This window comes from Phoca vitulina, unplaced genomic scaffold, assembly GCF_004348235.1.
Source record: "Phoca vitulina isolate PV1807 unplaced genomic scaffold, GSC_HSeal_1.0 scaffold3, whole genome shotgun sequence".
NCBI lineage: Eukaryota > Metazoa > Chordata > Mammalia > Carnivora > Phocidae > Phoca > Phoca vitulina.
In genome coordinates, this window is record NW_022589706.1 from 73,799 (window position 1) to 88,191 (window position 14,393).

The 14,393-nt window shown below is 56.6% G+C and overlaps 1 protein-coding gene across 1 annotated transcript in view; it reads left to right on the forward strand.

Annotated features, from left to right (window-relative positions):
- The window catches only part of PPP2R2C (protein phosphatase 2 regulatory subunit Bgamma), a 97,539-nt gene that overhangs the window by 43,787 nt on the left and 39,359 nt on the right, over positions 1–14,393 (forward strand). Inside the window, exons 2-5 of the mRNA XM_032399657.1 lie at positions 1,931–2,028; positions 4,131–4,296; positions 6,897–7,009; positions 12,270–12,447. Of these exons, the coding sequence (XP_032255548.1) occupies positions 1,931–2,028; positions 4,131–4,296; positions 6,897–7,009; positions 12,270–12,447 (555 nt within the window). The remainder of the gene's footprint in view (positions 1–1,930; positions 2,029–4,130; positions 4,297–6,896; positions 7,010–12,269; positions 12,448–14,393) is intronic.

Below are 14,393 nucleotides of genomic sequence, written 5' to 3' on the forward strand. Positions count from 1 at the left end.
AAGCTGACACATAAATTGTAAATTGCCTGCAGATATTAGTGTCTGTTACCGTGGTAACGGCCCAGCATTTATGGACTGCATTGGCTCTGGGTACCAGTGGTCACACTGGCGTTTTAATTTAATAGCATTGTTATTCTTCCGTCATAAAAATAATATAAATTATGCATATGTCCAAACTCATCAAATTGTATGTATTAAATATGTGCATTTGTATATCTGTTATATCCCAATAAAGGTATTAAAAATTACCTTCATTACAGAAAATCGAGAAAATGTAGGAAAGTGGGAAAAGAAACGAAAATATTTTATTGCAGCCACCCCAAAGCACCCTCTGCTAATGTGGTGGGGGGGGTCATTTTTCGGGTTTTCTTCCCTCTGCCCAGTGTGTTTGCCATTTAACACGGCTGTGATCACTGGTGTATATAATTAAAAACATTTTATACACAATTTTATATCCTGCTCTTTGCACCTTAGGGGGTGCCAGTAGGAAAAGCAAGGACTGGTGCTATGCCGTCTGGGACCCCGGCACCGCTGGGTTCTAACTCCGGGTCCGGGGTGCTTGGGCTCCCGGGTCAGGCCAGGCGGCCCCGTGGAGGGCCCGACCCATTCCCGGCTCCGTGCTCAGCGGGCGGGTACACGTTCCCGTCCCACTGCTCTCCTCATCTTGTCTTGTTTTTCTAAGTTCAATGAAATGTGCTTTTATCGTGATCAATGAAAATGTCCAGCCCATCATCCCGCTTCTAAACCACCTTCTCTCTCTCCTCTTTTCTTTTGCTGTCAAAGCTGGCGTTTACTTACGGCTCAGAAAGCCAGTGTGGGCCAGAAGCTGCCTCTAACAGGCACTGATTGGAAAAGCAAAAGGTGTTTATTGAATAGGAAAGTGAAAATCACTCGAGGTCTTGAGATAAGAGGTAGCCGGTACTTTTGAGAAGCTGCAAGGGGCCCAGTGCCGTGTTCTGTGCAGGAGCAGGAGCAGGGTAGAGGTTTGGGCTTCCGATGTGTTCTGCCTTGGGGGCTCGCAGACCACTCAGGCTGTAGACCACCCTGAGACCTTTGCTCTACTCTGAGGTCAAATGGGGATTTGATCTGGAGGGTTTGGGGCGGGGTCCCTCATGCTCTGCTAGGTTAGTTTAAGCAGGGGCAGGGAGGAAGCAAAGGGATCCTTTAGGAGGCTGTCGGAATCTTCCAGGTGAGAGGCGGGGAGATGTGGGAGGAATCTGGATACATTGTGAAGGCCTGGCCAGTAGGACTGGACACGGCGCCTGGAGAGGGAGACAGAGAAAGGGGTCAGGGAGACCCCAAGTCTTGGGCCTGAGCCAGGGGAGGACGCAGCTGCCACCACCTGACAGGGGAGGCTGCCCACGATGGCTCTGGGAGGGAAAAGCTCCGGTTTTGGGGACCAGTGGAGGGTTTCGGGCCGAGACACGCCGGGACTCAGGTCGCTGTAGGAGAATGGAGTGGGGGCAGCGATCAGGACTGAGGCTCTGTGCTAAAGCTGGATCAGAGATTCTGGGGCCTACAGAGTCCAGGCCAGGAATGTGTGAAGGTTGTGGGGGTCCCACCGATGGGGAACCCATGATGGGCAGGGGTGACCACAGTTGGTCCCGGGGGCCCCCAGAGTACGGCTAGTGTCAGATTGTGGCCCATTCACCTAGGCAGCACATGAAACCCCCAAACTGCTTCTGGAAGGAAGGAGAAGGAGGAAGGAAGGAAGTAGGAAGGAGACAGCGAAGCAAGCCTGTGCACAGGTCTCTGTCCCGCGGCCAGCTGGGAGGGGACAGGGGGACCATCGGCCCCTCGTTAGTGCCCCTGCTTCTGGATGGTGGCCCAGCCCAAGGGTGCAGGCTCTGGGGGGCGGGGGGCCTGTTCTGTTGAGCTCCGCAGTACTGGGGTCCTAATGAGCCACACCTTCCTGTCTCTCCCCCCACAGCCGATATCATCTCCACTGTTGAGTTCAACCACACCGGAGAGCTGCTGGCCACAGGCGACAAGGGTGGCCGGGTGGTCATTTTCCAGCGGGAGCCAGAGGTGCGGCGGGACCTGGTGGCCGTGGGAGGGGGGCCACACCCCACGCAGGCCTTTGCTGGCTCTGTCCTGGGCCCCGGGGACACGTTCAGGACAGGCAGCTGTGGCCCTGGGTTAAGCCTCCGATTTCTGCCCTCCGCCTGGGTGAGCCGACGCTGTCCTGGCTAGAGGTGGGGGGACAGGAGGACTGCGTTTTCTGCAGCCGTGGGGCTGCCTTCTGGCTGGGGTTGGCGACTTGGCTCAGCCCCAGGCCTCGCCGTCGCGAGGCTTTTGTTGTCCGTCAGAATTTCGGGTAAGACAAGAGCAGCCCGGAACAACCCACCCAGGGGCGCTGTTTCTGAACCACTATAAGAACCTCATGATTAAAAAAAACCCCATTTGTTGAGCACCTACTATGTGTGGTCACCTTGCTACCTTCTCTACACATTTTCTCGTTTACTCTCTGCTGCCCACCTCAGAGGGTGGGGACCGACACCCATTTTACAGATGAGGACACTTGGAGAAGTCGCCCAGCTAGTGAGTAAAGACCAGGGGCTGAAACCAAGGCCATGTGTTGTCGCGTACATGCCACCCTGCTTCAGAGAGGGGGCCACCCACACACCGAACACGTGCAGGGATTAGATGCTGAAGACGGGATGGTGAACACCGAGGAGGTGGAGGACGAGGAAAGGAGAGGGGAGGGGGAGAGGGAAGAGGGGTGAGGAAGGGACGAGGAGGAGGGGGAATTGAGAAGGAGAGTGGGGAGGAGGGGGATGAAGGGGGCAGGGGAGATGTTGCAGATGCATCCCTGCCCCATTTCGTTCCACAGCGTGTTCCTCGAGGTCTGACTTCTCTGTGTTCCCTCCCTCCCCCCGTAACCTCCCTCACGACAACCCCAGTGGTGCCATTAGGTGTTATTAGCATCCTCATGTCACAGATGGGGAGCCCGGAGCTCAGAGGGTGTCACCTAGCTTAGCAAGGACACGTAGCGGAAAGCGGACAGCTGAAAATCCGTTACCCGAGCACAGACCGTGCCGATTTCACGAGAAGGACCTGGGTAGCCCACCAGGGATTGCAAAGCCAAGCCTCCGTTTTAGAGAAAGAAATTAAATGGGTAGATGCACGTTTCTCGACTTTGGAATTTTTCTCCTTTTTTTCTCTATTCCAGTCCCAGTGACCTTAGTCATAGACAGTGCTCCTGGCAGCTGAAGGGACGTAGAAGCAAACATACAGAAGAACTTGAAAGCTTGCCAGAAGCAGGACAGGTGTAGAAATATAGCTATAGATGCTTTCAGAAAAGATTAATAGGAGACTTGAAATTGCACTTGGTTGACTGTCTCTGTTTGCTCCCAGGCGGGTTATACGTCTGGTGGAAGCTTCCTATTACCACATACACTGAACTTGTCTGCTGAGAAAGCCGGCCCTGTGCCCACAATGGACTCAGCACCTCACTATTTTGAGGGCTCTGTCACGAGGGTCCTTGTTATTAGGAGCTCTGCTGCTTAAACCAGGATGGGCCCATGGAGGAAAGTCAGGAGGACGATGGCCTGGCCCCAGTCTGACATTCCAGAATATTCTGCCTCCGTGTAAAGTCTACTCCAAGATGTGTACATTCTGTGAGTCAGGACCAAGTTGGACACTCAGATTGGAAGAGCAGGCCAGAGCCTTGGCCTTGGTGTCAGACAGACCTCAGAGGGGCGAGTGACAGCACTTAGTGGACACATGGCCTTTGGGGGGAGCGGTCAGTTCACCTCCGAGTCTCCACTTTCTCATCTGTAAAATGGGGAGAATCGTGGTGGTGCCCAGTACAGAGGGGCCGTGCAGATGGAACAAGACGGGGAGTGAGAAGCACTTAGCTCAGCACCCCACACATAGTAGGTGCTCAGGTAATGTGAGCCAGCCTGATTGCTGGACTGAGGAGGAGATGGGGCTTGGCCACAGCCACACACCAAGTCATCAGCCATTTAAAATACAGAGTCTCTTTGACCCTGGCACCGGATCCCCCAGCCCTGCTGGACACGGGCCGCCCGGCTGCGTTGGGCTCTCGGAGGGTTTGGTCGGCGCGCCCCTCACCCCTGCCCCTGCCATGCTGGAGCTCAGGCCCCCTTGTCTGGGTTTTCCTGCAGAGTAAAAATGCGCCTCACAGCCAGGGCGAGTATGACGTCTACAGCACCTTCCAGAGCCACGAGCCGGAGTTCGATTACCTCAAGAGTCTGGAGATAGAGGAGAAAATCAACAAGATCAAGTGGCTTCCACAGCAGAATGCAGCCCACTCCCTGCTGTCCACCAATGGTGAGGGGCCCGCCTGAGCCGGCAGCACCGGCCATCAAATGCTCTTTCCCAGCTCGCTTACACTGAGCCTTTTTCTAGGTCCCGAGAACTCGAAAACAGCATTTTGAGCAGTGGGCACATTCCATCCAGTGACGGTCCCACAGCTTGCTCAACCTTGGCCCGTGGTGGGACGCAGGGCTTCTTTGCATTATGACGGATGGCTGGGTCGGGGACATCTCTGTCATTACTGTCCTTGGGGGTGGGGGTGGAGGGAGCTTGGTATTCCCCATGAAGGAGGCAAGCCTAACTCTTCTGGAATCCCAGAGCACCCCTGGGTGGGGTTGTCACTCGAGAGTGTGAGGCGGGCAGCAGGAGCGTGGGTTTAGGACCCTGGCTGGCCACTTGACCATTCTGCCCCAGGGAGGCTCCTGGCCAGGCTCCTGCTTCGCTGTGCCCCACTCGGGGCCTGGCTCCCGGGGCCGGGGGCTCGGCTTCCCCTTGCTCGCCCTCCTGCATCTCTTGCCCCTGTCATCAGTGGTGTCTGAAGGGTAGGAGGACAGGCCTGGACTCCACCCAGCCCTGTGACCTCGGGGCGGTGGCCTTGCTTCCCTGAGCCTTGGTTCTGTCACCTGTGCAGCAGGGTGGTGCAGCTCCCCTGGGTTGCGTAAGGGTGACATGGATGACACCCAGCCAGCACCCTGAGACCAGCCAGCCCTGCTGCGGCATGTGTGAGCCTCACACGGTGACGCCATCTGCCTTCCCCGACAGAGCCCAGACTCAGTGCGGCTGCTAAGGCATCCTCGAAACTGCTCGGACTCAGTCCCACCAACCCTTGTTCCGGAAGGCCGCCCAGTCTGCCCCTCACCTGGCCAACCCCTTCCTCGTCCCTTAGACCCCACTCGGTGTCGCCTTCCACTTAGCCTTTGCGGACTTCTCCGCTGAGCCTGCTGTCCCTCCTGCCGTCAGTCCCGACCCCCCACCCCCGACCCCTCCTGACCCCAGGCCTGCCCTCCAGGCCTCCTGCTGTTCTCATCCTTCACTGTGCCAAGTGCAGGATCCGAGCCCGCGAAGGGTGCCTGACCCAGGGCCATGCTCAGCCAGTGGGGAATGGAGGCCGTGAGGGCCTCCCCGAGGACAGGAGCCCCTCCCGTGGTGCACATCCCGGCCCTGCCACCTCCGCATCCGAGTTGCTATGCTTGTGCCTGCCTCATGGGGGCGCTGGGGGGACGAAATGACGTAAGGCCATAGTGGGTTAGAACAGGGCTGGTGCCTATGGGGCCGCACACACGTGTTGCTTTTCCTTGAACCGCGTGAGTGGGACGTGTCATTCTCTTCCTGCCCCTCTGGAGGGAAGGTCAGCTCCAGGGGCTTTCTACACCCCCACCCTCAAAGCTTCTTGACCCTGGGTTTAGATTCCAGCTGCACCCTTTCCGAACGGCATGTCCTTGGGTACCTATCAAGGGTTTGGTGATACCAGTTGTCTCCCTCTTCCTTCTCCTGAGCAGGGCTGTTTGTTTTGGCTACAGTAGCAGTCAGGGTTCTCCGGGGAAGGAGGACCAATACGATGAGCGTGTGTGTGTGTGTGTGTGTAGGTAGGTAGGGATGCACATGTAGATGCAGATATATGGAAAGAGACTTATTTTAAATTGTCTCACATGATTGTGGGGACTGGAAAATCTAAAATTTGCAGGGTGGCCTGGAAGGCTGGAGATCCAGGGAAGAGGTAGCGTTGCAGCTTGAGTCTGAAGGCCACCTGCTGGCAGAATTCTCTCTTCCTCTGGGGGAGTTCAGGCCTTTTAAAGCCTTCAACTGATTAGATGAGGCCCACCCACAGCATGGAGAGCAGTCTGCTTCACTCTATGGATTTTTCTTTTTCTTTTGGTGGTTTAACAACAGTTTATTTCTTATTCCCATAAAGTCCATCACAGGGCTGTGGGACTTTCCAGAACAGCTGCTCTCCATGTGGGGGGCTCAGTTTCCCATACTCTGAGTTTCTGGCTCCTGGGTGTGTATGGGCTTCCACGACTGAGGCAGGAAGAGCATTAGAGTTTTGCAACAGCAAATAAAGCCTCAGCGCAGCACTCTGTGGATGTAAGTGTTAATGCCATCTAAAAAAAAAAATACCATCACAGCAACACGCACCTATGTTTGGCCAAATACCTGGGTGGCTTGGCTTCGCCACGCTGACGTAGAAGATGAACCATCACGCCACGAGGTTCCTCTTCTGATGTTCATGGCAGGAGGCCAGAGAAGTGCGGCCACCGGGAAGCTGCCCTCCGGATGGGCCCGATGCTCAGAAAGAGCGAGCAGGTTACCCTCTTTTTGTCTACCCCTGCGGGGCTTCAAAATTAGGACGCTACGTCTATACACTCTTTCTGGAAGTGGGTTTAGAGGGTTTGTTAGCTGCCCTCGGAGGGGCCTTCCCTTTTGACCCAGAAGTTGTGAGGAGCCAGAGGATGAGGACAGGTACCCCGTATGCATGGCGTGGGTGCATAGAAGGAGCAGGGACCCACGTGTCCAAGAGCACACTGCCGTCAAGGAAGTGCTGCAGCCCTATCTCGTGGACTGTGCTCTGTGCTGGTGTTAATCATGCATCTCGTTTGTTTGCTCTGTTTTGAAAGATAAAACTATCAAATTATGGAAGATTACTGAACGAGATAAAAGGCCTGAGGGATATAACCTAAAAGATGAAGAAGGAAAGCTTAAGGACCTGTCCACGGTGACGTCGCTGCAGGTAAGATGTGGAACGTGGAAGGTTCCGGCAAGCGGGAAGCCATGTAGACTTCTTTTGTGAAACAGTGAGCCTTTAGGACTTGAAGGGCCTTTGAGATTTGAGCCAGAGCTGGGTTCGGGTCCTGGCTGGGCTGCTTCCTTGTGGGGTGGCTGTGAGCTTTTCCCTGCCTCTAGCCTCGGGCTCCTCGTGAGCAAAGCAGAGACGGCTCTTTCTCCCGGAAGTGATGTGGGGATGAGGCGGGGTGACGCGTTCTAGGAGAACCGGTGGGCTGAACTTTGTGGATTCCAAGCCCTTTGCCGAGGGTCCGAGAGAGGCCTGGAACTGGTGATTCTTGCCGCCTGGACAGAGGCTCAGCCGGAAAAGAGACCGGGAAGGTGAAGCTGCAGGTCATGCCGAAGCAAACTCTCATCCCCACGTGGTGAAAAGGCAAAAGAACTTTCTTTCGGGGAGAGGCTGTGAGACATGGCAGAGAGAGTTCTGGAGTCCCAGGATCTGGGTTCCAGTACTGCCTCAGCCACAGGGACGAGGCTCTCAGCCTCCATGAGCCTCCGCCAACTCCTGATCTTGAATGAGCATAAGCACTTCCCAAGGCCAGCATGTGTCTTCCAAGCACTCTGCCCTATAGTAGCTCAGTCCTCACCGAAGTCCTGTAAAGGGGGCACATGATTATCAACCCCATTTTATAGCTGAAACGAGAGCCGGGATCCAAACCCACGGAAGTCTGGCTCCAGAGTCAGCATCCCAGTCTCCTCCATGAAGTGGGAATGAGGTCCCAGCCTCCCAGGAGAGCCGTGGAGATGGTCACTGGTGTCCTGCTGGAAGACTCCATGAACGTCTGTCCTTGTCCTTCTCCAACAGGGCAGGGAGCATAGCAAGGCCACCTTGTCTGTCCCTGGCTTCCAGAACTGAGCCTGGAACATAGTGGGCGCTCTGCTCGTGTCTGTTGAAGGGGATGCTGGTACACAGCTAATTTGGATTTATTTGTTCACACTTACCGAGCACCTGCCCTGTGCCCAGCCCTGCTCTGGGCATAGGGAGACCTCAGTGAAACAAAGAGCCTGGGGGCGGGATTGGGTCTGAGTCTTAGTGTCCCCTGCTCCTGGGCCTGGCCTGGCTCCGAGGAGGTGGCCAGAGTCCCATGAGTGAGCATCAGAGGTACTGCTCCCTTCAGCTCCAGTTTCCATATTCTAGCCAATTTGGAAAGGCTGGGTCACATCGCACGAACTGCCCGTCTTCCTGGGAGAGGGGGGCCAACTCACAACTATGTGTGTGTGCCACTCGGTGGGGGGGCGCAGTGACGAGGCCTGGCATGGGGGTGTTGGCACCTCCCCCGGGCTCCCCGATGGCTCCCAGATCCACTCGCCACTTGTCAGGTGGCTGTAGGCAGGACCCTGCCCCGTGCCTCCGTTTCCTCACCAGCAAAATGGTGGTGAGGACTCACTTGCCCTGAAATAGCTAGCGTACCCGCTCACTACGCATCCAGCAAATCGTCATAAATATGAAACGGTAATCGGTGTTGTTCCCGAGATGGAGAAATAAATGTTTAAGCATCTCGGCTTCTAAATGACGAGCAAATTGTGCAAATAAATTCTGAGAAAGCCAGGAAGCCAATTAGCTTCCACATTGAGTAAGGGAGTGACGTGCCCCCCCACACTCCCTCCCAGCCCCCAGGAAGTTTATGAGGCTTTCATCTGGTGGGAAGGATGCAATTATCACCTCTTGATGGGGTGGCCCGTGGGAATCCGTTTATTTCCCTCCCAGCATCTGAGACTTTGCTCTGTGTCTCACTCACATCCCCAGACGGCCCTTAACCATCCGCCAAGCCCGGAGGAGGAGAAAGGGAGAAAGAACGGGGGCATCTGGGTCCTTCCTCCTCTCGCCTCTTCCTTGTCTCCTCCCATGTCACCCAGGCCACGCAGCTGTGTGCAGCTCTTTACCGAATCTGAGCCGTTCCCGCTGGAGGCTGGCGCTGTTATTTACTGACAAGCTGCTCTGCACTGGGCCCCATGCTAGATCCCTGGGTTTTGGAGGTGGGCAGGTCAGGCTGAGTGCCCAGCCCCCCAAGGAAACAGACAGGGAGTCACTCCACCTTGTTGATTTGGTGAACTCCTATTCATCCTTTAAAACCCTAGTAGCCTTCTCCTCTGTAAAGCCGTTTCTACACAAGCCAGATAAAAACCCTCACTGCAGTCTAGCCTGTGTATCCCACAATGTTCTGTCCTTAGCGTTTAGGTGTCTGCCCTCCTGCCTCTCACCTTGACTAGACTGTGGCTTCTAGAAGTGTTGGGGGAGGGGAAATGTTTTATTCATGAGATACCCAAACCTTCAGGGCATATTTATTTTCACTCTTCCTCTCCTTTGTTCTTTTAATAACTTTGAAATATGGTTTGGGGATGGCAGTTAGTGGCTGGAGCCCTGGATGTAGGCCAAGGCTGCCGGGCGGGGAAGCGATGTTGCCAGAAGGAGGGGAGGCAGACTGAGATCCAAGACTTGGCTAAGCCAGTGATGCTCTGATCTTCTCCAGGAACAGGTGTGACTTGGGAGAGTCCAGGGGACCCTGGGGCAGCTGTGCCTTGAGGAAAGGGAAGGGAAGATTAGGAGTTGACCTAGAATATCTGACATAGGGGGACATGGGCAGGGCAGAGGCCCAGGCACACCATGCGCTCTCATCTCAGGCACAGAGCCAGCAACACAAGAATGGCCCAGGGCCAGGCAGGCGTGCACCCCGATGCTGCACACGCCCACACTCATGCTCGTGCATGTGCACGCTCACACACACCCACACTCATGCTCGTGCATGTGCACGCTCACACACACACTCGTGCTTGTGCACGTGCACACTCACACCCACACTCATGCTCGTGCACGTGCACACTCACACACACCCATATTCATGAGTGCACATACCCACACCCACATCCGTGTGCACGCACATGCATACTCGCTCGCACCCACACTCATGCACATGCATGCACACACACTGGCCCATGCTCACACTGCGTCCCCTGGGGCTGCACATGAGAAGGAACATCTAGTGCTCACCCACCCAACTGCAGAACCAAAGCTATCACCTTCCATGTCAGAGGTCCCTGGGGACCTTTCTGTGCAGGGCCCTGAACTGAGCACCAGCCATACAGAGATGAACACGAGAAGACACAGTGTGCCCCTAACCGTTCCCAGGCCACTGCAGGAACAAGACAGCAGCCTCGTCATGTGGCCAGGGCTGTGACAGACTGGCCACTCCAGGAAGCCCCTGATCCAGCCTAAGAATGAGGTGCAATCAGAGGAGGTCCGCTGGGAGAAGGAGATTCTCAGGTCCCACGTCAGCCCGAGTCTGATCCACACGGCCCACGTTAGCCCCGCTCCTATGTCCCCTCCTGGTTGCCCTTCCTACCTGGCACCACCCCTGCCACCCTCTCACCCCGACCCTGTACCTGTTTTATTTTTCCAAATAGCACCTGTTGCTACGTGAACTCTCTCTCTCTCTCTCTCTCTCACACACACACACACACACACACACACACTCACTTCTGTATCGGTTTACTGTCTTTCTCTCCCACCTGATGGCAAGCAGCCCGTCTGCCCCAGCGTGTCCTCACCCAGTTCAGCTTGGATTCCTGCGACTCTACCTGGTAACTGCCGCCCCAGGCCCAGGAGCCGTGCAGTTAGCCGACAGGTTTGCACAGCCCGACACCAGGACCCCGAGCTCTTCCTCACTCGGAGGCCGGCTGAGCTGCCTCTCTCCGGGACGCAGTTCCCCGGGCCCGCGCTGAAACCCGTGTGGCTGTGTGAGGCCTGTCCCCCCTCCCATCACCTCCTAAGGACGAGGTCTGGCATTAGCACAGACCGGGAACTCGCCATGTGCGGGGCGCCATTCTAAGTGCACTTGACCTGCATGAACTCGTGGGATCCTCACGGAAGCCCTGAGCAGGGGCCAGCATACCCCTCTTCACAGATAAGGAAACTGAGGCCCAGAGAGGTGAGGTCCCCAGTGAGGGTAACCCTAGTGGTGGCAGGGCAGTAGGGCTTCAGGGGTCTGTCTTTCCACCAAGATGCCCTGACGAGGCAGTCACCCCCGGCTCTGCATTTCCTGACTCTGGGACTTGGACACATCGGGGTCATCTTGGCATCCAGTCTTCCCCCCAGGACAGGATGGCCATGCCAGTGCCCATTTCCTGAGCATCGAGTCTGGGCCAGGCCTGGGAGAGACTGATGAAGGCTTGTCTGTCTGTCTGCCCATCCCTGAGGCTTCGAAGACCTCACGGTTTCCTGGGGTGGGGCCTTATGCCCGACACACAGCACAGCGTAGGCTGGGAGCCCTGACACAGATGTGTGCAGTGTGCTGGGGCTGAGCAGGCCCTGGGACCCCACTCCCGGGGCAGGCGCGTGTCCGAGGGGCTGTCGCTTCTAGCCCTTGCAGGAGGAGTCAGCATGACTAGGAGTTCAAAGGGGGTGAACGTTCCAGGCAGAGTACGCGGAGGGAAGCAGAGGCTCAGGACCCGATGCCGTCCCAGGGACTGCTCTCCGATGGGAGTGTGTGTGAGTTAGGCTAACACCAGCAACTGTAACAAATAACCCCAGCATTGCAGGGCGCAGCACACAGAAACGTATTCCTCACTCATGGAAAGGTCCAGGGTCAGCGTTCCTGGTGGACACATGACTCTCCTGCAGGGACGCAGCCTCCTTCCATCCCACGGGCCTTCACTCCTAAGGCTTGGGTCCTCACCTTCCAGCATGGAAGGGGAAAACGGGTAGAGAAGGCACACCCGCCCCTTAACAGTCTAGGCTCTCAAGAGCCAAGTGTCACTGTGTTTACATCCTATTGGTCAGAACCAGTCACATTGCCACACCCAACTGCAAGGGCAGCTGGGAAATGTAGTTCTTGCCTGAGCAGCCACTTCCTCGTGACAAGGGAACAAAATGTGGATAATTGGCGGGTGCTGCCACGGTATCTTCTCATTCCATTTTAGAGGTGAGGAGATTGGGGTGCAGAGGGGTTCGGCCACTTATTCAAAGTCACACAGCAGGCTCAGAACCAATCCCAGGAGGCCAAGCGTTCCTGCAGGACTGGCAGGTGATGGATGTTGGCCATGTGGCACTGCTTATTTCCAACACGTGCAGGATGGATGCCCACTGGCACATGCCCAGCCTCCGGTTTTGATCGTGCAGCCCTGGCATGCCGTTTCCTGCCTTGGGCACCTGCCCCCCTCCATTCCCCTCCGACACCTCATCACCCTGCAGACCGCCCCCTCCTCCGCAGGTGCCCGTGCTGAAGCCCATGGATCTGATGGTGGAGGTGAGCCCACGGAGGGTCTTCGCCAACGGCCACACCTACCACATCAACTCCATCTCCGTCAACAGCGACTGCGAGACGTACATGTCGGCGGACGACCTGCGTATCAACCTCTGGCACCTGGCTATCACTGACAGGAGCTTCAGTATCCTTTCCCGCTGCGGCACCCGCCACTTCCTGGGGCGGGGGGCTTCCAGTGGGGGTGGTTGGCTTGGCTCTGCTTTTGTTCAACCTCTTCAGTGAGTGAGACCCAGATTTGGAATCCTGATGAGCTGGTTTATGAAAACTTTTTTTTTTTTAAAGATTTTATTTATTTATTTGACAGAGAGAGAGCGAGAGAGGGAACACAAGCAGGGGGAGTGGGAGAGGGTTAGAAGCAGGCTTCCCGCGGAGCAGGGAGCCCGACGCGGGGCTCGATCCCAGGACCCTGGGACCATGACCCGAGCTGAAGGCAGACGCTTAACGACTGAGCCACCCAGGCACCCCAGGGTTATGAAAACTTTAAATCCATGGCTGCCGAGGGTTATATTTGACCCCTTGCCTTCTCCGGGTGGCTGTGTTCCCTGTCATTCTGGAACTGCCTTGGGGACTGCAGAGGAGATAGAGTCCTGGGGTCTGCCCTCCTGGAGGAGGGATGGCTGACCCACTGGAGAGTCAGCTGGAGGTTCTGGACCCTCCTCCCTGCGGCCTGAGGCAGGGGCCTCAGTGTGTGATGAACAGCCTTGGGGTGCCACCCAGGGCTTAGGGTGACAGTCGAGGTGTCAGAAGCCCAGTTGGATGGGGTCAAAGGGGGGCCCTGCCTGGCGTTCCCCTATGTCTAGGCAAGCCAGGGGCAGTAGGATGGACTCCAGGCCCCGCTGACCGGTGAAGAAAGAACTTGGTACACAAACTCGGGCCTGAGGGGCAGCAGTGGACAAAGCAGCCAGGTTTCTACCGTGTCGCTATTTGCAGGCCAATAATAATAATCCTACACAGTGCGGCTCTGCACCTGACCTCAACATGTGTTCGTGTTAACTCATATCACCCTCACGACAATCCAGGAGGTAGGTGCTAACGTGACCTCCTGTACGGATGAGGAAACTGAGTCACAGGGAGCCCAAGTTAATCTGTTCAAAGCTCACACCTAGCAAGTGTCCGACCCAGGCCCCTCCCAGCCCCCGACTCCCCATTTCCAACCTTTATGTCCAATTGCCCTTTGTGAAGTCTGCCTCCAGGATGTGCAATGGAACGGGGTAGGAGCCCCCCACCGCCCAGAGTGTTGTGCAAGCCGAGTGTCCGCTCTGTGCGGGGTGCTAGGCAGCTCCTACGGCGAGAAGCTCCTAACACGGGGGGTCGGACCTGCTGCTGCTGCCGCTTACCCCTCAGGAGTGGGTTGTATCCCCCAGCGCCGAAGCCAGGGCTGGCTGGGAGGGGGTGTGGGAGCAGGAAGGAGCAGTCTGGAGGGTTTGAAGGAGAGACAGAGGGTAGCAAATGGCTTCTGCGGGCCGAGAGCCAGGGGCTGGCCAGGGTCCACTGGGCAGAGAGACCTCAGGAACGGGGAGAACGGGGGCTTGGAGAAGCAGAGAGCAAGCACATGCTGTTCCCTGAGCCCAGCAGGAGGGTGGGGGGCAGACCTGGGGCTTGGCGGTCAGTGTGAGCCTCTGTGGGAGTCTCGCTCTGCCCCCTAAGCTCACTGACCTTGGTGAGTAACCGGATCCCTGTGAGCCTCACTGACCCCTCCCGGCTTGGACTGCAGCGTGCACATTCATTGAGCCCCTCCCAGATGCATCCAGCGCAGAGCTGGTGCTCTGCATGTCAGAAAGCAGAAGCATCTGTCTCCTTCCTGCCCTGAAAGAGCAGAGTGCTCTGAGCTGGGAGGGTGGAAGCGGATTGGGGTGGTCACAGAGGTCCAAGGAGGGGCTGAGGCTGGAGCTGCTCGGAAGGAATGGAAGCTCAGATTTGGATTGGTGGAGAGGGCTGGGCTGAGCATCTGCCTGACTGTTCAGGCTGGAGGCCCAGTGGGCCCCACCCTGTCCCCGGGGCTCAGAGCTTCAGTTGGTCAAGACTCCTTTGGTTGCAAGGCTTAGAATGCCTCATCCCTGCTGGCTCAAT